The sequence below is a fragment of the Condylura cristata genome, unplaced genomic scaffold (genome assembly GCF_000260355.1).
Source record: "Condylura cristata isolate star-nosed mole 26May11 unplaced genomic scaffold, ConCri1.0 scaffold00024, whole genome shotgun sequence".
In the NCBI taxonomy this organism is placed as follows: Eukaryota; Metazoa; Chordata; class Mammalia; order Eulipotyphla; family Talpidae; genus Condylura; species Condylura cristata.
In genome coordinates, this window is record NW_004567125.1 from 5340086 (window position 1) to 5364762 (window position 24677).

The 24677-nt window shown below is 42.8% G+C and overlaps 1 protein-coding gene across 1 annotated transcript in view; it reads left to right on the forward strand.

The window, feature by feature from the left end:
* Positions 1-24677, forward strand: part of WBSCR17 (Williams-Beuren syndrome chromosome region 17) — a 371100-nt gene that overhangs the window by 282359 nt on the left and 64064 nt on the right. The window contains exon 7 of the mRNA XM_004688314.2: positions 759-876. Within this exon, the coding sequence (XP_004688371.1) occupies positions 759-876 (118 nt within the window). The remainder of the gene's footprint in view (positions 1-758; positions 877-24677) is intronic.

Here is a 24677-nt window from a genome sequence, read left to right on the forward strand (position 1 = left end):
ACCAGAGACAGAGTGGGGAGCAGAACAGGCTGACTGACGAAGAACACTGCTGAGGGGAGCAGTGGGCGGGTCAGGAGAGGTCTGCCATGCCATGTGGTCACCTCCGGGGCAGGCGGGGATTGAACTCATGCGGAAGTGGCTTTAGCTTCTTAGTGTTGTGCTTTAACCCGCTGCGCCACTAGGGAGGGCCCTCCAGTACTGATATCTTAGTGACGTTGGTGCTTCATTTTATTTTGAGATATAATTGGCATATAACATTGTGTAAACAAGGTATATGATGTGTTGATTGGATACATTTCTATATTGTAATATGATTACTGCCATAGCATTAGCAAACCTCCTCAATCACATCACATAGTTATTTCATTTAAGATTTAACATTTAAGATCTACTCTGAGCAACTTTGAAATATAGCGTACAGTATTGCTGACTATAATCATAATGCTATGTGTCAGAATTACAGAAATTATTTATCTTCTAGTGCAAGTTTGTACCATTTTCCAACGTCTCCCTAACTCTCTATCCCCTTGCAACTACCAATCTACTCACTGTTTTTACAAGTTTGGCTTTTGTAGATTCCACATGTGAGTGAGAACCTGTGGAATTTGTCTTTCTCTGTCAGATTTACCCTCCTTAGCATAATTCACTCAAGGTTAATTTATGTCACGATTGGTAGGCTTTCCTTCTTTTTCATGGCTGCTTAATATTCCCTGGTATGTACATTCTGCCTGACTTTAGCTGCTTTCTCTTCCCTACAGGACACCAGCCATGATTGGCTGCTCCTTTGTGGTCAACAGGAACTTCTTTGGTGAAATTGGTCTTCTGGACCCAGGCATGGATGTATATGGAGGAGAAAATATCGAACTAGGAATCAAGGTTGGTGACAGAGTATTTTTTCCACATGGCTGTTCATATTTGTGAGCAGACCTGCCTGGTCATCCTTAATGTATATTAAAGCATCTTTCACTGTTGAATGACAAAGTCACAAACTCCATCCCACTCATAAGGATGCTCTAAGCTTGCCATTGCTGCTTAGTTGGTTGGGGAAAGTACCTTTTCCCTTAAACAATTTTAATCCATAACTGGGTACAGCACTCTGAAAATTAGCCAAAAAATTAGCCTTCAACTTTCACTGAGTTTCAGCCTCTCCTTAAATTTTTCTGAGAATTATCTCCTTAATTAACGTTTTCATCCTATGTATTTTGATAATACATGTATCATAGAGTTCTAGGTGATGGAGGAGAAAGGGGCACGGTCGGCAGGGCACTCTCCCTTTCTCAGCAATGCTTCCAGGAGAGGGTGATGCAGAAGGGAAGGAGGAGGACACTGATCATGCTTGCCCCAACCCAGATCAAACCCACTGTTAGATATATGCAAGGTTTTCTAAAGAATGTGTTTGAAAACAGTATCCCACTTTAAAAAAAAAAAAAGTTAGAAACCAATCATTCATTTTAGTGTCTTCACTTTACAGTTAAGGTGAATGAACCCAGGGAAAGATGGGGGTGCTCCGTTAGGCCCCAGGAACCACTTTGCAGTGGGCTTGCTTCTCCTGCCTCATGAAGCTTCCTCTAAACCTTAAAGAGTGGGTGCTGGAAGGACACTCAGCTGGGGGTTCTGGGCCGTTGGTTAGAAACAACTTAGGATTCAAATGTAAGATTTAAAGTTTCTTGAATTTTTTCCTCCTTCCTCTGTTACATCCTCATTTTTATTTTATCAGACAGACACCCAGGGCAGAACTCTTACCTCTAGTCAGTCTGCTCCCTGTGGCTGATTTGCTACCCTCTGAGTCCCTCATCTATGCTTGAGACTGGTCTGTGAAGCAAAAGTTCAGCTGTCATGGTTTAATGAATGAACATCCAGGTTGTATGAGCAAAGGTCCAGAATCCAGACGACATTTTCTTCTTCTGGTGCTTCCATTCAAGGCTGGCTTCTTTTCTCCATAGAATTTGCATAGGATTTCTTTGTAAAGCCCAGCAATTAAGAAGTCTGTGAATATTCTACATAGCTAATATATTTGCCATACATCCATTCTGAATTTTGTTGAAGGAAATTATCTGCACCCAGCATGGTGAGCTTGGCCTATTACTCAAATTTCCACTCTGCTCCTATCTTCCCCTCCCTCGTGGGCTGCTCTGCTTTTCCCCTTTAACACTTACTCATCAACTTCTAGCATACTGGAGAATTGATTTATATATCATGTATTTTTTTCCTATATCCCCTGCATCAGACTGCTAATTTAGGGGACGCATACCCTTGTAGTGCTCACCTTTGCCTCCCACGCTTGTAGACCATGCTCGGTATGTGACTCTTAGGTATCTACTAGGATAATGATTGAACAAATGCCTAGTGGGAACTTTATGTGAGCAAATGGTGGCTGGACTCAAGATCCACATTAGTACTGTCTACAGTATCCTAAGTTTGACCTCATGGGAACTTGTTACAAATGGACCTTCTTAGACCCCATTAGACACACTGAACCACAAGCCCTGGGCCTGGAAAAAGGGGTCCAGCAGCCTATGTACCAAGGCCTCTATGTGATCCTATTACCTGCCCATGTTGGAGAACCACTGCTTTACAGCCCACCTTAGCCAACTTCCTGGCCATCAGGAACCAGGTGAAAGGCCACACATCCTTCCAGGCCCTCTGCTAGGTGCCTCTGGCCACAGTGAGCCTTTTCTTGTCACTCCCACGCAGCATGTCGCCCCCTAGTGACCAGCACCTACTTTGTCCTTGATTTAAAGTGCTGGAGTCTGGCCCTGTGGCTGTGAGGGCCTCCTTTTCACATGAAGTAATCTACACCAGTGCTTTGTTTCACAATCCATTCCTTCTTTCATTTTATACTGTTAGGAGCTCATAAATAAGTGAATAGTAAATACATTAGCAAAGCCAGGCCTGCTCCTTGAAAAAAATCAGTTTTACATAATACACACACATAGAATTTTTCGCATAATATGATAAACAGACATTCATACAAATTAAATCCGATGGTTACGTGGCAAAATGTTCTTAAGAGCACGTAATTCTTTCTTTGTGTTTTTTTTCACCAAGAAAAATAGGTCCATCTGTGATCTTTCTAACTGCATTCTGAAATTTCTGGTGACTTTTTGATGCCATGCTCAGTAAGTAGAGATGTGTTACAAGAATACAAAATCTTGCCCTGGTTCAGGAAAACACAAGCAGAGTTGACCCCAGGGCTGGTGCTGGGATGAAAGGCAGTTGTGACCAGGACGATCAATACAGTGAAGGGAAGACAGGTCTTCAGGACTGAGAAAGGAAATGAGAGTAGAGATTAAAAGGCTTCTTTGTGTTCTGAGTAACACTGATCAGAAACAACTAACCACGTATATTGTAGTAACATGGCTAACTAATAAGAGAAAAATGTTCTCCAAGGAGAGAAGACCAGCGAAATGTCTGTACTGGTATAAAATCAGATGGCTTCAGATTTCTTCAGTACATCTGTCTTCTTTGGGCATACGCTTTGCTTCTGACACACATGCCTGCAGCAGCCTGCTCAGCAGCCATTCCCATGGACACAATAGAAAGACAATGTTCAGATCCTAAAACTATCAGGAAATGTCTTAGCTCAGTCATGTGCCTTCAAGAGTACATAAAAGTAGAATCCCTATTGTTGTGAAAAGCTTTGTGAGACCAAAGATCCATGAAGGGATAAGTAAATGAGGGTGCCTGGGAGTACGTGTGTGAAGAATTTCTTGCCTAATCCTACCCAGTCCAGAACTTCCCCTTTGGTGCAGCTTTTAGGTGCATTCTGCAATTCACAAGTGAAGTGTTGAAACCGTATCTCGGTGAGTGACAAGCATTTTAATTTCAGTGGAGTAACAATGGTGTTTTACAAAAGCAAGGCTTGACCTGAGCACCACCATTACTGGCTGCGTAGTTTACAACTGAAACACAGGCTGGGGCCACCCTGCTTTCCTGAGGAGTGGACCACCCAAGTGGACCCAGCTTTGCCCCCTTTTCTTGCCCAGTTCACTCAAGATTAAGGCACTGAAGACCTGCAGTGTTACCCCCGGCTGAAACTATCACAGTTCTGAGCTAAACTATCACAGTATCTTCAGCAGAGATTTGGAAACTTGACTTTTCAGAGTGTCCTTTAGAAATTATAGTTTGTCTGGGGTGCCCAGAGCCCCAGAACCTGATTGAACGTGGAATCTCCCACTCATACTTGTCTCTTCACCCCATCTCATTCATAGCTTGCTCCTCACCTTGTCTTGTGTTTCTGACAAGCTGGCGGTTTCATTCAGTTTGAGTCTGAAGGCCTGAGAAATGGAGGACTCAGATGGTAAAACGCCCATCTGAGCCTATAAGTCTGAAAACTTAAAGCCAAGGGCATAGAGAATGAACAGAGACACGAAACAACCCTAGCCCCACTCCCATCTCTCCTCTGTCCATGGGCCTGGGGCCCATCATCCAGCATTTGTCTGGACCAGGGTAGAGACCCCTGCCCTTCCTGAGATCCCTGACATCACGATTCCCGGGCTGGACACACCTTGTGACATTTGTCTTCTGTTTGGAATTCTTGAGCTCGGTCAGCTGCCTCTACTGAACCTTGAGATTCGAGTGGCGGTGACTCCAGGAAGGGCCCAGGGCATGGCGTCTTTTAGTTTCCCGATGGCTTGGAGGTATGTGAGTCTGTGGCTCTCCTTTCCCGCTGGCTCTGGTCAGCTCTGGTTGGTGAATGTCTTCAGAATGTACAGGGTGAGTGTATATCTTTGACAAAACTCAGAGCAAAGCCCCTGGTCCTGTCTGGGGAGAGGACATGTCTTGGGGTTTCATGATTTCACAGACAGGTCTCCAACCTAGACGTCTCTAGTACAGGCCACCAACAGGTCAGACTTGAATTTAACGAAGATCGTTGCGTGCCTTCCTGTCTGTAACTGTTGCTTCCACTGGTAAATCAGCAGAGAGGCCTCATCTCCAGGAAATTTTGATCAGGCAGAAAAGTCATTCATTTAACAAATAATTACCAATATGTTGTGGATGAAAAGACATTCTCTGTGGGAGAATCTAACAAGGGAATAGAAGCTGCTCTAGGGAGTTGGGAAGAGTCTCCCTAAGGAAATATTACTTAAGACTTTCAGAATGAGTTGAATTTAGATAAGCCAAGAAGGCATGAGAGAAGAATGTTCCAGGCACTTTTAGTTATGAAACTTGAGACTCACTATCCTCATAGTGTCTGTAGGAATGCTGTAGCTAAAAATGAAGAGGGCAAGTCTTCCAATAAGTGTCCTTATCACAAAACAGTAATAATGATAACAATAGTAATGTTAGCAATGATAACGATGAGTGCACAAGGAAACTTTTAGAGGCAGTGGCTATGTTTGGGATATGTTTATGGTGTAGACTGTGTTGATGGTTTCACAGCTGTGCACTTATTGCCAGACTTATAAAGCTATAGCCATTAAATGTGTACTGTGGCTTGTTGTATGTCCACAACACTTCAATAACTGGTTTATTTGAGAAATAAAAAGAGTACTCCAGGCAGAAGAAAGCATGTGCAAACGTTTGGACATGCAGTCTGGGAAGGTTCCAGAGTGTAGAGGACTAGTAGATTATGGAGGAGAGGAATTTGTATTTGACTTTTTCTTAACACCATAAGGGGCATTAAAAAATGCATAATGTAGATATGTGTATGTACATGCATGTGTGTGGAGTCCATGTACCCACCACCCAACTCCTTTGAAGAGATGTAAGCATGAGAGTTTATCAGACTTAAAAAAAAATATTTATTTATGCATGCAGAACTGGGGTACAGGACAGAGGTGCAGGGGCAGTGAGAGGATTCACCAGAGACACAGTGGGGAGCAGAACAGGCAGATCGACAAGGTACACTGCTGAGGGGAGCATCGGACGAGACAGGAGAGGTCTGCTGTGCCATGTGAGTCACCTCTGGGTCTGGGGGGAATCGAACTCATGCTGAAGCGCTGCAGCTACCTTGCAGTGCTGCATCCTAATCCGTTGTGCCACTAGGGAGGGCCCAATCAGACTTTTTTTTTTAATTGAGAGGTCACCAGGACTGCCTTGTGGAGAACAGGTTATAGAGCTTAGTAGACACTGGGGAGGGAGCAATGGGCGAGCCACACTGTGGCTGGGGCAGGGGTGAGAAGTGGACATGTTCAAGAAGTAGAGGCCCCCACACCCCACACCGAGTCCAGAAGGGTGGAGGGGAGTGGCAGGAAAGCTGACTTTCAGGATCCTGGCGTGAGTGCCTGGGAGGCGCTGGTGCCCCCACTGAAGTGAGGAGCCCTGCTGGAGGAGTGCAGGAGAGGCAGGACTGTGATGCTTTCTAACTCAGGTGTGGTGAGAGGCTTCTGAAGCCCCTGCAGGCAGGACGCGCTTGCTTGTGACTTCCTCAGATGAGAGAACTAAGCCTGAGGCAGGCGGAGCCTCTTTGGCACTTGGGTCTTATTTGAAATCATGAGAGTCGGAGTTCTCCCAGAGGAAGGACAAGATGGGATAAGACTGAAGCCCAGAAAAAGAGAAACCTTTAAGGCCTCAAAAGAGCACCTGAAAGGAGACTGAGAAGTAGCTCAAATAAAGAGAAAACCACAGAGAGAGTAACTTTGTGGCAGCTCAGAGAGCAGTGCACTTAACTTCCAAAGCTGGCCTGAGAAGCAGGAGACACAGAGTGGGGGTGATAGGAATGCCTTTTGGGGGGCAGGGTGAAACAGGACGGAGGGGTGGGAATTGAACATGAGGAATGAATGGGGGGAGTGTGACGGGTGCCTCCCAGGTCTCCTGTCATCAAGATTCCCTAAACAGACGCAGCAGAGCAGGTCTGTGGTGGGTGCGAGAAGGTCCATTTGGAAAACAGGGGACTCGGGTGATTGTCCTCTTTGAGCAAGCAGTGAGAGGGCAAGGGATTGTAGGAGTAGAATGGGCCCCCGGCCAAGAGCAGGGTTGGGTGACCACAGCACTGTGGAGTCTGCAGGGCGGTGGTACTGAGGGCTGCAAGCGAGGACGTGGTAATTTTTTTCTGACTTAAGCCAGTTCGTGTGTGCTGTAACTAAAGATTTGAGTCAGGAAATTTGTGTGTGTGTGTGTTTCAACTGAGGCCACTTCATCTTCTTTCTGAAATATGCTTGGGAAAAGATCTTAGTTTTTAAGATGTTTGGAACTGTATTGACTTGAGGAATTGTGAATGGTTCAGGCACCCACTACCCAGATGTACATCACCACACCACCCTACACCAGGCCACCCAAATCCTTCTACCATGTGCCTTTAAGATGTGTGGAGCTGGGCCCTCCCTGGTGGCACAGCGGGTTAAAGCACAGCACTGAAACCTGGCCATTCAGTGCACTCTGGTGTGAGTTCGATCCCGCGCCAGGAAGGTTATCCACATGGCGCGGCAGACCTCTCCTGACTCACCTGCTGCTCCCCTCAGCAGTGTACTTCATTGATCTGCCTGTTCTGCTCCCCACTCTGTCTCTGGTGAATCATGTGTGGAGCCTTTAAGTCTCTGCTTCATACTCATATGAAGGGTACGTGGGTCTCTCTATCCCTTGTTTAGTCCCACTGTGTGTTCATCTGTTTGCTTCTGTGGCCCAAAAAGATTCTTCACCCATTAGAATGCAAGCTAACGAGCCACTTCCCTACCGATGAAGTTTTGAGATTTGCAGTAACACCTGGCTCTTCTAGCCTTCACTGCTATGGATGGTGCTTTATAGGATCTACAAAGAACAGGAGAATGTTAAACTGTTTCTGGCACTTGGTAGCACCTGGAACAGTCACACTCACATGCGCACACTCCAAACAAACCTTCCTGGAGAGATTTTCCAAAGCTCAGTAGGTCGTGTGACGTCAGTTGTTGAAGAAAATGGCTTCCATGGGGTCTCTACATTACTGCTGTCTCGTAGTCTGGGAATTCCACTCTGAGTGGATGAGGGTTTAGGTTATTTTGTCTCTTGCTATTTTTTCCCACAAAACCATTTGGAGAATGAAGAATTCAGCCATCACATTTTATGTTAATTCTTTTATTTTAATTCAGCATTTTATTACAGGAAATTTGAAACACCAAAATAGAACAGTCTATTGAATCCAAATGTACTAGTCACTCAGATTCAAAAATGGCAACATTTTGCTATGTGTTTTTCAGCTACCAAGAAACTTTTAAAAATTAAGCCCTCAATCATTTTATCATTCCATATGTAAAAACTTTATAGAGTACATTGCTAGTACATGAAGACTCTTTATAAACATAGCATCAATATAGATTTTTAACTAGACTAACGGTAGTCATCATTTCATAATGATGACTTATACAAGTATAAGTGCATTGTGTTTTACATCTGAAATTAATATAATGTTATTAACTTAGAATGAAAATATATAAATGAATAAAGAAATAGATATACACACATAGATAGCATAAACACTTTGTAAAATTTGATACCTAGTTCACATTTCTCAAAAATATTTCTCAAGGTTGTATAAGGTTATGTCAATTAAAAACCATATCTGTTGTGTAGAATATATATTATATAATATAAAGCATATATATATATGTGTATATATATATATATATATATGTAAGAATCCGAATATGGCCTTATGATCTACCCGTTACACTTGGCTGAGATGTCTTGTATCTTTATAGCTGTACCCCCCACCTCACATATAGTATTTTCATGTCAGCCATTTGTCCTGTAAAATTTTGCATAATCTGAATTTGTCAGCTGCTTCTGGATTTCGTTGACATGTTCCTTTAATCTTCATTTTCTCTAAACTGTAAGTAGATCTAGAAGGTAGATGAGATTTGGTTTCCCTCCCTTCTCCTTTTCCTCCCTTCTCCCTTCTTTCCTTCCTTCCTGACAAAAATACCTTAGCTGGTGCTGTGAACTTCTCATCAAGTCACATTGCATACAGAGATATTTAACATCCGGTTGTCTCACTTTCATTGAGATTCAAAGTGGGTTATATGTTACTACCTGCCTCCTCTGTTGTGAAGTTTCCTGTCAACCTTTCACCCATCAGCGGCCCCAATGGTCATTTCATAGGCCTGTTCCATGAAACCCTATAACATAGGGGTTTTTAAATTCCACAATCATTTTTGCATTTATAAGTTGCTTACAGTTCTTCCACTAACAACTCCTTGTATACTCGGAACTATAGTTCAAACAAGAAAGGCAGGATAAATACTTGATTTTTTGCTTTTATTTAAGCAGTGGGAAGTGCCATGGCCACCACCAAAGGTGATTGGTGAGGTTCCCTTCCCCTGTGACATTATGGACCCAAAGTTTTCTTTAAAATGTATTCAGTGTCTAAATCTTTTGCAGTTGCTATCAATTTTTGCCCATTCTATATGTGTTTTTGTTGAGTTATTATTCAATCCAATAAAATGTATGGATTTTTCGATCTTCACACCACTAGACTTCAGAGTTATATACATTCCTATAATCACCCCCCAAAACATGATATTGATCATTTTCATTGCCTAAGAAAGCCCCTCTTTGCCCCATTCATATCATTCACTTCCCCACCCCCCACTTCACCCCCTCTTGGCAATCATTTTCTGGTATTTATTACCATAGGTTGGCTGTATGTTCTGGTCCTCACATAAAGGGAACAATAGCTTATATATTCAATTATTTCATCTAAAGTAATTTTTTTGAGATTCCTCCACACTATTCTTTATAGAAGCACCTGGTTCATTTTTATTGCTGAGAATCATTCCATTGTGTGAATATATAGTAATTTGCTTGTTTGTTTTCCTAGTAAAAAATAGTTGGGTTGTCTCCAATTTGAAATGGTTATGAATATTCACATTAGTCTTTTCTGGACATATGTTTTGACTTCTCTAGCATAAATACCTAGGAACTGAATAGGTAGAATATTGAGGGAAAGTATGTTTTACCTTTTAAAAACCTTCAAACAACTATCTAAAGTGTTAGTACTATGTTCATCCCCATAGGACATTTCCATGATAGCTGATGATACAGGACATCTCTTCTTGTGCTTATAGATAATTTGCACATCTTCTTTTGCCATCTTGTACACAATACTTTTGGAGGGATTCATTACATGTATTCTGGACACAATTTTTTTTTTAAGCTATATGTGTTGAGGACATTTTTCTGTATATTTTATTTACCTGGACATTTTCCTCTGTATTCTTCTAGAAGCTTTATAGTTCCAGCTTTTATATCTAGGCCTATGATTCATAGAAGCCCCAAAGAAAACATAACAAAATATTTTGGATTGTCATTATGTCTATACATTTTCAATGAACAAAACTAGACACTACTGGTTTGTTTTAGTAAAGGAAATTAATTCATAATCTTCTACTAGTTTTTCCACATCAATTTTTGTGATTATGGATCTTTTCTTCTTTGATTTTATACATATATTTTACTAAAAGTCTTGGTTCTCATCCTAATATCTTACTTGCTTTATTCTCAATATGGAATTAATAGTTTCAAAAGAGGAATATCAAAAAGTAGAGTTTTGTGACTTGTTTTGCCCTGACAATACATTCTACTTGCTTTGTATAATTAGGCTCTGCTTTTAAATTATTTGAAATAATTTTTCTCTGGGTGATTATGCCAACTCCATGATATTTGATATAGAGGTATATAAAAATGAATGATAAAGTTCACTTTTTTGTTGTTTGATTTACAGAGGGTCCAAGTCAGTTGCCTAAATTTATTGATCCTAAAGTCTTGACATTTCTCAAGAGAATTTTAGGTTCATTGCAAATTTGAGAGGGAACCTACAGAGATTTTCCATATCCTCCCTGCTCACATGCATGGCCCCCTCATTATCAACATCACTGCCAGAGTAGTGTATTTGTTGCAATCAATGAACACAATTAACACATCACCCAAAGTCCACAGTTTACATTATAGCTCACTCTTGGTGTTTTATACTCTGTGGATTTGCACAAATGTATAATGACATCTATCTATTGTTATAATATCACAGAGTGTTTTCACTACACCAAAATTCTCTGTGTTTCACCTATTCATTCCCACCCACTGGCTATTTTACTATCTCTGTAATTTTTCTTTTTCCCAACATATTATGTAACTTTTCAGATGGCTTCTGTAACTTCCTGGTATGAATTTAAGGTTTTCATGTCTTTCCATGACTTGTGACTCTTCTATTTGGAATACCATGAATGTTGTCTGGCCAGACCACCATTCATTTATCCATTTACCTCCTGAAGGATATCTTAGTTGTTTCTAGCATTGTATTTAGGCTGTTTCTGCCTTGTACTTCTCAGGCTTTCAGTTCTGTGATGTCCCACAATGCCAAAGAACCACAGGTCTAGAATGCTGCTTCACACAGTTTTGTGTGTAATCCACTATGACTGAACTCATGTCTCTGGTTAACTGGGGTCTCTGTAATTAGAATTATTGCTAAAACATTGGGGGGAAATCTAAAAAATTAAATTATTAAAAAATATACACCAAGGATGATTTGGTGATGAGAAACCCAAGGGGATTGCAACAACAACAACAAAAAAAAATATACCCTTCTTTTTCTCTATACACCACCCCCCCCCATAAAACAAAAGGGTCTTATTAATTAGCAAAGTAAAATACACATACACCAAAGCTGAGCCAGAGAAATGAATAGCTCACAGAGGGCCCCTAAGTTCTGAACATGGGAAGAGAGTATCAGGAAACACCTACACTGTCGTCACTGAGTGGGGGGGAAGCAGGGAACACCAGACTGGGCTTTTTCTTTGTCCTTCATAGAGCTGCATATTGCACCACAATCTTTACTCACCTGGTCTGTTTTCTGTTCTTAAGAAAGCAAACCAGTTGGAGAACAGACTCCCACAGGGGTCATCATATTGAAGTAGGAGAGAGAAGCCCTTAAAAACGTAACATTGGCTGTCCCTCTCTGGTGGCACAGCAGCTAAAGCCACTTCAGCATGAGTTTGATCCCTGCCCTGGAGGTGACCCACATGGTGCGGCAGACCTCTCCTGATCCACTTGCTGCTCCCCTCAACAATGTGCTTCGTCAGTCAGCCTATTCTGCTCCCCACTCTGTGTCTGGTGAATCCTCTCACTGCCCCTGCACCTCTGGCCTGTACCCCAGCTCTGTATGCATAAATAAATCTTTAAAAACAAATGAACAAAAAAACGTAACATGGGCTATTGATAGACCCTCACATTGTGCCAGGCACAGTGCTAAGCACTGACAGTCTTTGGACTATTCTCTCCCTATGAGCTCCTGTGAATTAGTCATTATTAATCCCATTTTGTAGATGACTATGGTTCAATGAACCAAAGTCAAGTATAATATGTCTGAGATCTTGCAGCTAATAAATAGAAAAATCTGAACTCCACCCAAATCAATCTAACTCTAAAGCTCTCTGAACCTTTTACTCACTTACTACTTGGAATTTGTATTCATCCCGAGTATCTGATCCTTCCCTACTCTAGACAGCACAGCAGATAACATAGTGATGTCAACAGATAGTAGGTACTTGGGATGTTGCTTGTAGATAAGACATATCATGAAGTAATTCCATTTGTAACAGATATGATGACCATAATTCCTAAGTAGACACACGAGTAGATAGCATGCCCATAGGTCTATTTCATGTAATACACTATCGCAAACGTAGAGAACTGTAGTTATATAATAAACAAAAATGTGTTTGAAACAGCATGAAATTGGATTTCCTCATCCATAAATTGTGTTATATTTATGTCTAAGTTATAGTTCAAGGAACAGAACTGTGATGTTGATATTTTTATAAATGGTGTCTAATGCATTTCTATTAAGGGGAGATATATTTGCTGTGTTGAAATGTATTATCATAATAGCCAAACCATTTACTCTACCACTAGAAAATGGTGTGGTGTTCTGTCTGGAATTTCACTTGCCTGCTTTCAGCCTGCCAGATCTATTGTAAATTATTGTAGGCATCTGTGAGTTATTTTATAGGAAGCATCCATCTATTTTTACAACTCCAAAAAGTCTGTCACTCTCATTCATCTCCCTGGGAATAAAGCAATAATTTGATTCTCTATAAAATGTGAACCTGAATTTACACCATCCTCTCCAGTTGGGGCTTGAGTGATGTGAGTGATTTATAGCTCTGTGTCCCAGGGTGGGGGGACTGGAAGGTAGCTTCCCAGCCTGGTGTGGTTTTTGCCACTTTTTACTATTCCACAGGAAAAAGGGTGGGAATCAGCCTGTCCCTGTTCTATTAGGTAATAACTGTTTTGTTCCCTGAGCGGCTTAGGTCTAGTGAATATCATGTCACCTAGAGCAGCTGTGAGGCCCCTGAGCCTCTCTCTTCCTTGCCCTGGAACCCAGTAGCTGGGTGGATGTCTGTAAACACACCTTGGGTGCAGTTGGTCTCAGGAAATGCTGATATTTCAAGGCTTTGACTAAAAAGTAGGTGAATATTTGGAGCTTCTGGGCTATCTGCTTTCCTAGGGATAGCCTGGTGGGCATACTGCGATGATCCATACTGTATTTAGCCGGCTGGTGAGGAACTTGTCTTGGAGATGTCAGTGTCTTAGCCCTTCTTGTCTCGCTAAGAAGCCAAGGGGAAGAAATGTGCTGTTATCAACTGCCTAGCATTCTGTGGACCAAGGCTCTTGCCTGATTGCTTCCACAGCCAGGGAAATGGGCAGTAGAAAGAGAGCTTTAATGCTCACCAATATGAAGAGGTAGAAGCATGAACAGGCTCAGGACTGAAACGGAGAGCCAGGGAAACCAGAAAGAGAAATGATGAACTGGGCAAACGATGCAGAGAGAATTCCTACTTGCAACCTGAGACTCCAGGTCTGTTGTCCAGGGCTGTCTTCCCACACATTCTGCCGAAGGTGCTGGGGGCTGTGATTTAAAGACCCTCAGAACAAGGCAAGTCTTCACTTAGCTTCAGACCCCACTGAGGAATCTGGATCCAGCAGGGAAGCATGTTTACCATATGTCTGTCTGGATTCCGGAAGGTTTGTATCAGAGCTCCCTGATTAGAACCATTAATCCCTGAACTCACCTCTAAGTTCCCTAAGTTCCCTACTGCCCTAGCTCAGCAAGAAAACACTGTTTCTGTTAATGACCTTTACTATTGTGGAAGCATTTATTTAAACCAATTATTTTTGGGGAAAGAAAGACACCTAAGTGGAAAATATGGTGAGTGGATTTGCCAGTTGTGGAAGGCCACATATGGGTCCTTCCTCCCCCAGGCAGCGTGTTGCCAAAGCTCGCTCCACGGAGCATGAAATGCACCCACCTGGACTATTTTGCAATGAATTTCTCCCTATTTGAACATAAAAAAAGGGAAACAAATACACTGTACACTTGACAACTGTCAATTTTAAAGTACTTTAGCATAGAAATGCAACTATGTTTCCTCCAGGCTGCTCAAAAGGAAAAAAATAAAACTATACATATTTTTCAAAACTTGCATTTAGACTCTTTTTCAGACACACATTCAAATTCCATTCCTCCTACAAGGACAACCATGTCAAAAGTGGCAGAGTTTCATTCAATGCATAAAAAATAGGCCAATAAACAAATGTGCAGTTGTCACAGAAGAGCTATTGTTTTCTTTGTTATGTTTCTTGTTATATGTTTTTGTCCCCATTGAGGCTCACACCTCTATTTTTCTCATTTTTTGGCTCACCCAGAATGGGGTCAGAGTGGTTATAGGACATCAGTGGCTTCTCTTGGAAAGTTAGCTCAGAGGTACACAGTGGGTCGGGAACAAGTTGGGGTGTCAGGCCTCAGTCTGAGAGTCTGGGTGCAGTCCTGCTCTGGGTCTTGCTTTGTGGAATGGGCTATTCTCTGAAGAATCCAAGCTCTTTAAAGAACCTGTAGTTCTATGATAAAAGCAATGAGAAACTTCAGTAAAGTTGCTAAGATAACAAGGATCTTCCCCCACACAGGGACGTAGGAGGCAAGATTTCTCAAGAACCAAATAATGGAGGAGTCAGATGGACTTGGGGGCTTGGTCGATGTTCCAGTTCCATCTGCATAACAAACCACTCCAAAATGAGCAGCTAAAAATAATACTCATTTTAGTATTTCTCCTGCATGAGAATTCAAACAGGACACAGTATATTTTGGGCTGAATGTGCCCCCCAAAAGATATGTCGGAGCTCTAACGCTGGTACCTCTGAATGTGACCTTATTTGAAAATAGGGTCTTTGTAGATGTAATTAAGTTTGGAGGAAGTTTTATGGACCAGTCCTCATCCAACATATCTGGTGTTCTGATAACATCAGCAGAAGATAGCACACCTGGAGAGAATGCCAGAAGAGGTGGAGATTGGAGAGACTCAGCTCCAAGCCAAGGATTGCTGAGAATTGATGGCCACCACAAGTTAGGAAGAGGAGGGAAGGATTCTCCCTTACAGCTGTCAGAGTATGACCCTGTCAACACATATCCTCCAGAACTACTGGCCAGTGCTTTTCTTCTGTTTTCAGGTGGCTGAAAGGGAGCTAACACAATGGGGATCATTTGCCAGCCTTTCACAAAATCTGGGGCCTCAGCTGGGAGGACTGATAGAGAAGAGGTTGGAATGATCTGGAGTGAGCTAGCTGTCCATTGTGTTCCCAGGTAGCACAACTCCACATGGCCTCGAGGTAGTTTCTTAGGTGTGCTAGTTCGGACACATTTACAACGTGGTGCGAGGCTTTCAAGAGCAAGCATCTCAGAAGAGCCTGATAGAAGTCATAGCACCTTTTTCTTTCTACCTTGTCTCAGAAGCTACACAGTACCCTTTCTAATGGCATCACATTTCCAGGGGAGCAAGTCTTAAGGGAAGGGGATGTAGATTCCCATGTGGCAGGGTCACGTGTAGTGTAAGAGAGTTGCAGCAGTTTCTGGGGCTTCGGTCTTCATGCTGGAGATCACTTATTCCCCCAGCGTAGGGGAATGTCACCTTCCACTTAAGACCAGAGCACCGTGGTCTCTGTCCTTGCTCCATTTCTGAGCTATCTCTGATGCCACGTGCAGGCCTCCAAACCTCATTCTGGTCTCCTTCTGAGAAGGAATTAACTTCAGTCTCATGAACATCTTCTGAGTCCTGCATGCAGGGAAGTAGGCTAGACCTCCTTTTGTGTCAGTCCTATGCTAGCAGAGAGGAAAGGGTTCTGGCCCATAAGAGTTACAGAGATGGAGGATGTGGTAACTGTAGTACAAGGCCAAATGTGATTGCAGCATTATTTCCAATGTCTAAGAAATAATAGACACCTTACGTGTCCATCAGAGGTCAGTGGATAAAAAAGAGGTGGTCTATGCCCACCACGGAATAGCATCCCACTCTTAAGAAGGATGAAATCCTGCCATTCGCAGCAATTGGATGGGTCTAGAAGCTACTCTGCTTAGTGAAATAAGTCAGATGGAAAAAGACAAATAGTCCATTTCATTTCTGTCTTATATAGCAAAAACAAGCTAATAGATGAAATGGATAAAGTAAAAATGAACTTTTGAGCTGTAAGACCAATTAGCAGTGGCCAAACAGGGAAGGGGACTAGAGTGGGTAAGTCAGTCCTAACAGTGTGGTGGAGGGCAGGACTGGACTTCTTAGCAGTCATTTTCAGTGATGCATACTTGAAACATAAAATGTTATAATGAGAAGTTACTGTTACCTCAATTTTCAAAATGTGATTAGTGTCGCATGGAAGTCTCCACTGTGACTTTTTGATTTGTTTGAACCCTTCTTATTCTTTCTTACTTTAGGGAATTTTAGATGGAAAGATCTAGGAGATACAGCTTCAGGAATAAGATGTATTAACCCAATTTCTATAAATATTTTGCCAGGAATGAGAGGTAAAAGGAACTCTGTGGAAATACCCAGCATTCAGTCAGCCAGAGATGCTTACTAAGCCTGCAGTATGCTGGCTCTCTTCTAGGCCTGGGGTATTTGGGGTCTCCAACATCACTGAGCTGACAGAGTGTGTAGGGCATACACAGAGAGCACACGGGAGACAGTAATTGGGATAAAAGATGAGAGGGGTGAGTTGTGGGTGCCTTAAAGAAGAACGGGGAGTCAGACAGGGAACCTCATGGTCAAGGAAGGCTTCACCCCAAGGGGAGTGAGACTGGAACATGACCTATGGGGAAAAGGAGAGAACAGCCAAGAATGTTCCAGATGCAGGACTCACAGTGCCTCAAGCTCCAGGGACAGACAGTTTTCTTGAGTCCCAAGCATGAGGAGGATGCCACAGAAAGCCAGAGGTGCAGGCTGAGGTAAGGCAGAAAAGCTAACAGAGAGCCACGCCTTGTGTAAATCTCTTAGGCCTCTGTGCATCCCAGTGTTGCTGATGAGAGGTCATTGAAGGGAGATCCGCCGGCCACGCAACACATTTCGATGAGAGGAGTGAGAAGACAGGCTGGTGTTTAGGAACGTCTTCATGAAATGCTTTTAGAGGCTTTATTCTTTCATATTTAGATCAGTGACAATCTGTGACCGAGAGTCTGTGAGCCTCTGAGGCACCAGAGTTTTGGTTTGGGGTAGAGGTTTGGCAGGGGTAGCCAAACCTTGGGACTCACCGGAGCCCACTTGTTCCATTGGCTGGATAAGCATGGTCTTAGCTAACTCCTTAAGGAGACCCGACTTCAAGTCTGGCCCCGACTGCAAGCCGTGCCATGTGAAGAAGGCCCTTTCCCTGTGAGAGCAACTCTGAAAGCAAGCCAGAGGCCAGCTGGATCACATTTTTAAATTGATGTACCATTCATTTAGAATCCTATATAGGTTTCAGGAGCATAGTGTCATTCCTGGGAACATGTACATGACACACCGTATCCGCTGAATTTCAGACCTGGGATATTTCTCCTGCCTGAGTGGAGACCCACTCAAGGACTTAGAGCAGAATTTCTCACCTACACAGCATTGGCACTTGGCTCTGGAAGGTCCCTTTCTTGGGAAGAAGTGTCCTGTGTTTTGTAGGCTGTTCAGCGACATCCCTGCCTTCACCCCAGGGGATGCAGCAGCGCCTCCTCCCCATTAAGCTGTGGCAGCCCAGAGTATCTCCAGACATTGCCAAAAACACTTTGGGAAGTGGAGAAGCACTGGTATAGACCATGTCTTCCCATCGGGGCCATGCACCCCCATGGGATTATGCCTCTGATTCTTAGAGAAGATAGAAATCTTACATATGATGATAGGTATAGCCCTCTCAAGGACCACAGAAGATAAGCAGATGTACAGCATATCATAGATAGATAGATAGAGACATATAAAAATATATAGTTTTATATATTTCCCACCTAAGGCTATATGTATATTACAGCTTGGTGGGCTGTAATAAAACAAAAGAGAAGCATAGGACCTAGGCATAGCCCGTTTTTCTGAAATGCTACAGGACATGGAGATGGGAGTTGACATATATCATGTGTAGACACTCTTATTTCTCACTTTTTAAAAAAAAATATTTATTTGTGCTTACAGAACTAGGGACAGGCTAGAGGTGGAAGGGTAGTGAGAGGATTCACCAGAGACAGAATGGGGGGCAGAACAGGCAGACTAATGAAATACACCACTGAGGGGAGCAGCGGGCAGGACAGGAGAGGTCTGCTGCACCCTGTGGGTCACCTCGGGTCGGGAATCGAACTCACACTGAAGTGACTGCAGCTAGCTTGCATTGCTGCATCCTAGCCCATTGTGCCACCAGGGAGGGCCAGTATTTCCCACTTTATAAATGGGAAACTGAGGTACATCCAGGAGGACAATAGCAGTCAATGTCCAAAGGCTGACCTTCACCAGGGGAGGCAGGGCCCACCAGTGTGTGCAGAGATGTGACTTAAAGAGCCTATAGAGGGGGTTGTACCTTGGGGATAGTTTCGGATCATGGCTCAGTGGAGAGCAGAGAGCCTGCCAGGAGACAGGGGTGGGGGTTTGGGGAGGCAGGGTGCAGAGGAAGGCAAGGCAGAAAGGAGTGGGTAGGAGGAAAACTGAAAATTGAGAGGTCAAATGCTGGGAGGGAGGGAGCACAGAGTCTGACAAGCATGGAATGAATCAACCTCAAAGTTCAGTAAGATCCTTAATATAGCTTTCTCCCAGCGCCTCTCTCCTCCCCAGCAGCTGAGAGCAGGATTGGAGCAGGCTTGGCTGAGCAGCTGCAAATGGATTCTCTCCAACTGACCCATGCAAGACTGGCCTTTGCCATATCCTTTCACACTTGCTAAGTCAATCAATATGCCTCCTGAATTTCCTCTAGGGCTTGTCTCAACTGAATTCTTTCTTGTCCTAAGTTCGTGATCTTTTAGGGAAGGAATTTTCTGAACATCCCTGATTCAAAAAAAAAAAAAAAAAAACTTTCTTGTCCTAAGTTCGTGATCTTTTAGGGAAGGAATTTTCTGAACATCCCTGATTCAAAAAAAAAAAAAAAAAATGCATAGAGCATTTCCCACCTAAGCTACATATCTACAAAGAGAAATAACACTATTTCATGCCATCTTTTGGCAAATATTGTTCTCAGACTTGAAATTTTAGCTATTTTTATCCTCAGTTTGTGTGGAGGAAAGGCTTTATGTTCCAGTCCAAAGGGTCCATAACAGGGGAGGCAGCTCCCTCCCCAGGACACACCCCAAACAGATTGTCCTTCCTGGGAAGGCAGTAAAAGCTCTATCTTCGATGTTTCTGATTCTTGGAGAAGACAGAAATCTTACATACGGTGATGGTTATAGCCCTCTAAAGGGCCACCAAAGATAAGCAAGTGTACAGCATGTCTTTGGGAAAGTTGTTCTAATGTAGTGTAGTTGGAGTTTTGCAAATTAGGAGTTGAATTATGGTCATTGATTGTGTTGCTCTCTCCATGACGGCTCATGCACATAGTTCAGGTGCCACAACCCTCTCTCAACCCCCAGCCATTTTGCAGGGGAGAGACCCTTTCCCCATGTCACTTTCAAATTCTTGGATTCATAGTAGAGACCTTCTAGGTCAGGAGAAACCTAATATCCGCATAGTGTAATCACAACTGGTCAGTTCCCAAAGCCTGCACTTGATCCCCTCCAGCAAAAAGGCACTCACTACTTAAACTCCATCTCCACTGGGCCCAGTAGGACCATGAGAAACTGTGTCTTTCCTGGCTTGTGTTGTGAATGCTGGCTATAACCGAGGTCCTCTGCTAAACGCTCATTGCCATGTTCAATTCCTAGACCCGCCCAGTGAGCTGTCATTCTCACTCAGCATAGACAGGGGAGCTGAGCCACTGAGCCAGCAGGAAGGAAGAAGCCAGGGTTTGGACACAATCATCTGACACAGAGGCAAACCAGATGTGCACACAGCATTGCCTTGTAATACGTTGCACTGTAGCTTTAGTGCAAAATTTCCCTGTGGTTCTCATGTTTGGTACTGGTGCTACTGCCTAGAGTTCTGTGGTTCCTTTTCTGTACAAAGTTGCTTCAAATCACTGACCCTCAGGATATGCTCCTGCCCATCGGCTTCTCCTCTTCAGTCCCTCTTCTGTGGTGTGATCAAGGCTACTTCCTCCTGGCACCTCTAATCTCGTGCTCAAGTATCTTGCTGTCCAGAGCTTTCCCCTCTGTATTGCCACCAAAGGAACCTGACTTTCATGTAGAGCAAAGATCAGGGTGGGGTCAAGGAGCACATCTTATGCCTTATTCTAGAATTTATGCTTGAAGCCTAAGGTTATATCATGCTGTGGGTAGAATGGATAAACCTATCCTTTGTCCCACGAGCAGAGACATGTTTGGGGAAGTTCCTTCAGAACTGATCGCTGAAGCTGTATTGAGAGGACCTGACACAGGGACCCCTAGAAATGCATAGACATTTTATCACCCTTCGACTTGGCCCCTTCTTCAACACTCAATATTTAAATTTAAGGAAGACGAGATTTTATGTCAACATTCTGTTCATTCATTCACTCACCCATTCATTTATTCAGTCTCAATAGAATCATAGAACCTTCTAGGTTTCAGGGAGAACCCTGGGTTTAGGAAATATGTAGATATTAAATCCATTTTCTGTAAGGGAATGTAAAGAAGCCTTAAGTTCTGTCTGCAAGGAAGAAAAAGACTATAGTTACAATAAAGTACAAGGGGCACCATAAGACAGCTGATGTACTTAGCTCACCTGGAATTACAGAAGAAGACTCCAGGGCCCAGAGGTTCAGAGTCACTCCTGATGACTCTTCCTGAAAAGACATGTGGGAACAATGGTGTGTGTGTGTGCAGAGGAAAGGGACAGTCATTCAGCCTGAGGGAACAGCTCCAGGATCAAGGGCAGTGAGTTAACATAAATCCTAGTGGAAGAGACTTACCAATTTACATGTTTATGGCTTGCAACCAAAGGTGCACTCTCTTCACGTGTTCATCATCCTCTTGCCGATCTGTCATCACTGGGGCCATTGGGCTCAGATGGCCAGCACTTAATCTAAAGAGAGTAAAGCAGATGGCCAGCTCTTGGCCGCATTATCTTCTTGTGAAATTGCCCTTTCTCTATCTCCTTCCACCTTATATTCTGCTTTTATTGATTTTTTTGTAGCATCTCATCTTATCTCATGATAGCAACACTACGTCTCTATTTTCATAGTGTAGCCTGGGATTGCCTGTCGTATCCCACTAGTCCAATTACAGTGCTTGTATCTCCATTGGCCTGACACCCACCCTCATCACGTCTTCGTGTGATTCCAGCATGTTAACCCTCATATGACTGTGGGCACTTCTTAGGAAAGCCTTGGTTTTGTTGACTTTACTCTTGACAGCCTTTCCGGTTGTAACTCACATTCACAGACACATATGCTCATGTGTGTACACACATACAATGCACAAATCTATTTTGATTTATCTTCCTCCCATTCTGGAGTACAACTCTTCACAACAGGGTGAGACAGACTGGTCCATCCTAGAAGCCATGAGCAATATTAATGGAGAATGAGTCTGAAAGAGGTGGGCAGTGCACAGCAAGGTGAAGGTAGAACTATTATGTGGTCAGAAGTAAATGACCTGTTTCCCCAAAGCCTACTTCTTAATGAAATATCTTGTTAAACATAAACTGTTATCATCCAAGATGATGATGTGGTGATAAACTCATTAAAAATGTTTCTAACATTGCCTAAAAAGAAAATAATTTTATCATCAATTCCTTAAACTTAAGAAAGCATCTGAACAAACAGAAAAAAATATCTAAACCCTGTGAAAATACTTTATAACACAAACAAATCAAGTCATAAGTGCTTAAAGAGACATCAAAGTTATTTCTTTCTTTAAACCCTGGAAAAATTAGGAAACAGCTGTTATAGATCTTCACATAATAGGGAGGCACATAATAAAAAAGTAGAATTCAGGAGGTAAGGAGAAACCATATACTTTTTTTAAATTGTATTATAAGGCAAGATGAACAATGAAAGGGATAAACAGCAAACTTAAATATTTCCAAAGAGATGGGAGAGAAGATGACTGACATGGCAGTAAGACAGAAGTAGTCTATGCATAATAGGAGCTCTCAAAAAAGAGAAAGCAAAATCTCCCAGTTGAAAAGAGGTAAAGAATCTCCTGTCTCTATATGTTCACTTTTTCTTTGGTGCTTTCTCAATAAGCAGAGCAAATGAGAACCATGCTCCTTCCTTGCTGATGGTCAACACATTGGTAGACACACTGATGCCTCATAAAGAGCGGTCAGTCAGGGTAGGATAAGCTATGCTGTAGTAATAACCATACCCTCAACTTCCAGTTACTTAATACAGAAGTTCTGTCTCACTCAAGGCAGTCCATTGAAAGCTGAGTGACTCTCTGGGGAAGTTTTCTTCAACTGGTAACTCAAGGACCCAATGTATTTCCAAAGTGCATAACAGAGGTGTCCATCACCCTGTGTCTCTGGAAAATCCTGTTGTCCTGGCATAGTTATGGCAAGTTCCTGTCTCACCCTCACCAAATGTGGCTATGAGCACATTAGTTATATAGTTATCCCATAGTGTAGGTATAACATGTGAAACTGGGGACCAACCAGGTCACTGAAGCAGGGAAAAGAGAAATTGGAGACTCAGGTGTCTGTTCTTAAATGTTTCGGCCCAGGTGTGAAGTGCCTTACTTCCTCTCATCATTCATTGGAGTCTTGGGGTTCCTTCAACTTTAGGGAAGCCAGGATTTGCTCATAGCATGGCTAGTCATGAGCAGTAAATAACCTTATAAAAAGGAAAATAGTTACACAAATAAAAACAGTATCTAAATAATGAGGTCTCCAGGTACCATCATGTAATTTTTAATTCTTGAATTGTAAACTGCTAAAATGATTGAAGGAGATAATTTAGGTGATAGGAACAAATTTTATTTTAAACTTTGTGAAGTGGGTAATCACCCCTGTCGAGGATTCAGAGAGCTATAGAATGAGGCCGAAGGTAGGAAGCTCTTACAGGATAAGGAATAAGGAAATAATGTCGAGCCAAGGCTTGCTTGGCATTTCAGGATGGGCTCGCTGGATAGACTGAGTGGCTGCTCAGGTGCAGTATTGATGGGTACATGAAGTTTTTGTTTGCTGACATGGCACCCTGGGTAGGTGTGGCTCCATCTTGGGCCTAGAAATCGATTAGAGCAACACAGGAGACAACCTGAACTGTGACCCAGGGCCTCTACTCCCTACTCATGTCTACAGAAACACCATCTCATTTCCTGACCCAGCCATTAAATTATTTGGAAACTCCTTCTTTTGATCAGTTTCCCCAGGGAATGTTCTCCTCAAGTCCCTCATTTACAGCCTTGGTGTCTGCACTGAGGATGTGCCCATTCTGTTTCCCTGCTTCTGATTGATGTATGTTTTGGGCCTGGACTTGCCTATGGATTCCATAGTCAGGTACTGGGAGGCCTGGCTCACCAATGTTCCTTTGCAACTAGAGAGAGCTAGAAGATGGCACAGGACCAACCACTGATTAAAGAATGAGGTACAAAGCATCAGGTGACTCAGCTGCCTCAAGAAATTAGAAATTGTTATTCTACCATATTTAACATGCAAATTAAGGAGGAAATGAGAAAGAAAGAAACAAATTATTTAACTTATATGGAAGGTAAATTTCAATTGAGTTACAGTTAACACATTTATTCATTAATATGGAGTGAATGAATGAAAGCACCTAGTTAATAACAGTGTATATTTTAGAACTTGGATACCTCTTGGAGGAAGACTATAACTTCTAATTGTTTCCAGATTGTGGGGGGGTTCTTCGATGATTCTGAGTTTGGGGGTTCCTTAGCCCTTGATTATGACTATGAAAAAAACCACAGCCCCATCCCAGCAAAGCAGAGTTTATTTAGGGACAGCCCACCTGGGGTGAGGCCCCTGTGGGCAGAGTCCAGGAAGAACAACTACAAGGAAAGGCAAGAGACATTTGGCTGAAGTAGGGTGCAAGCATCATTCTGCCCATTTCTGGAGGGTGACTGTGCAGGTATTCTCAGGGTGTTGGTTTTCAGACAGGAGTTTCTAAGTGACTCCTCCTTACACTGTGTTCCTGGGTGCAGTCTAACAGCCCCAGTAGCAAGTTGGGGCAGGAGTCTTACCCCCTTTGTAGTTTCTTGCTCTCCATGGGCTTTACCTGCCTGTAAGTTGGGGGTGGGAAGGCTTCCTTCCTCCCTCTGGGCTTTTCTTGGCTCTTCCTAAGCTGTATCAGCTCTGGCAAGTTCTTCCTGGAGTCCTGGGAATGTTGGCTGTTAATTTTCTTTGCTTGTCTTTTTTTTTTTTTTTTGGACAGGTTAAAAGGACAGGTTTATTAGGAAAGAGAGAAGAAAAGAG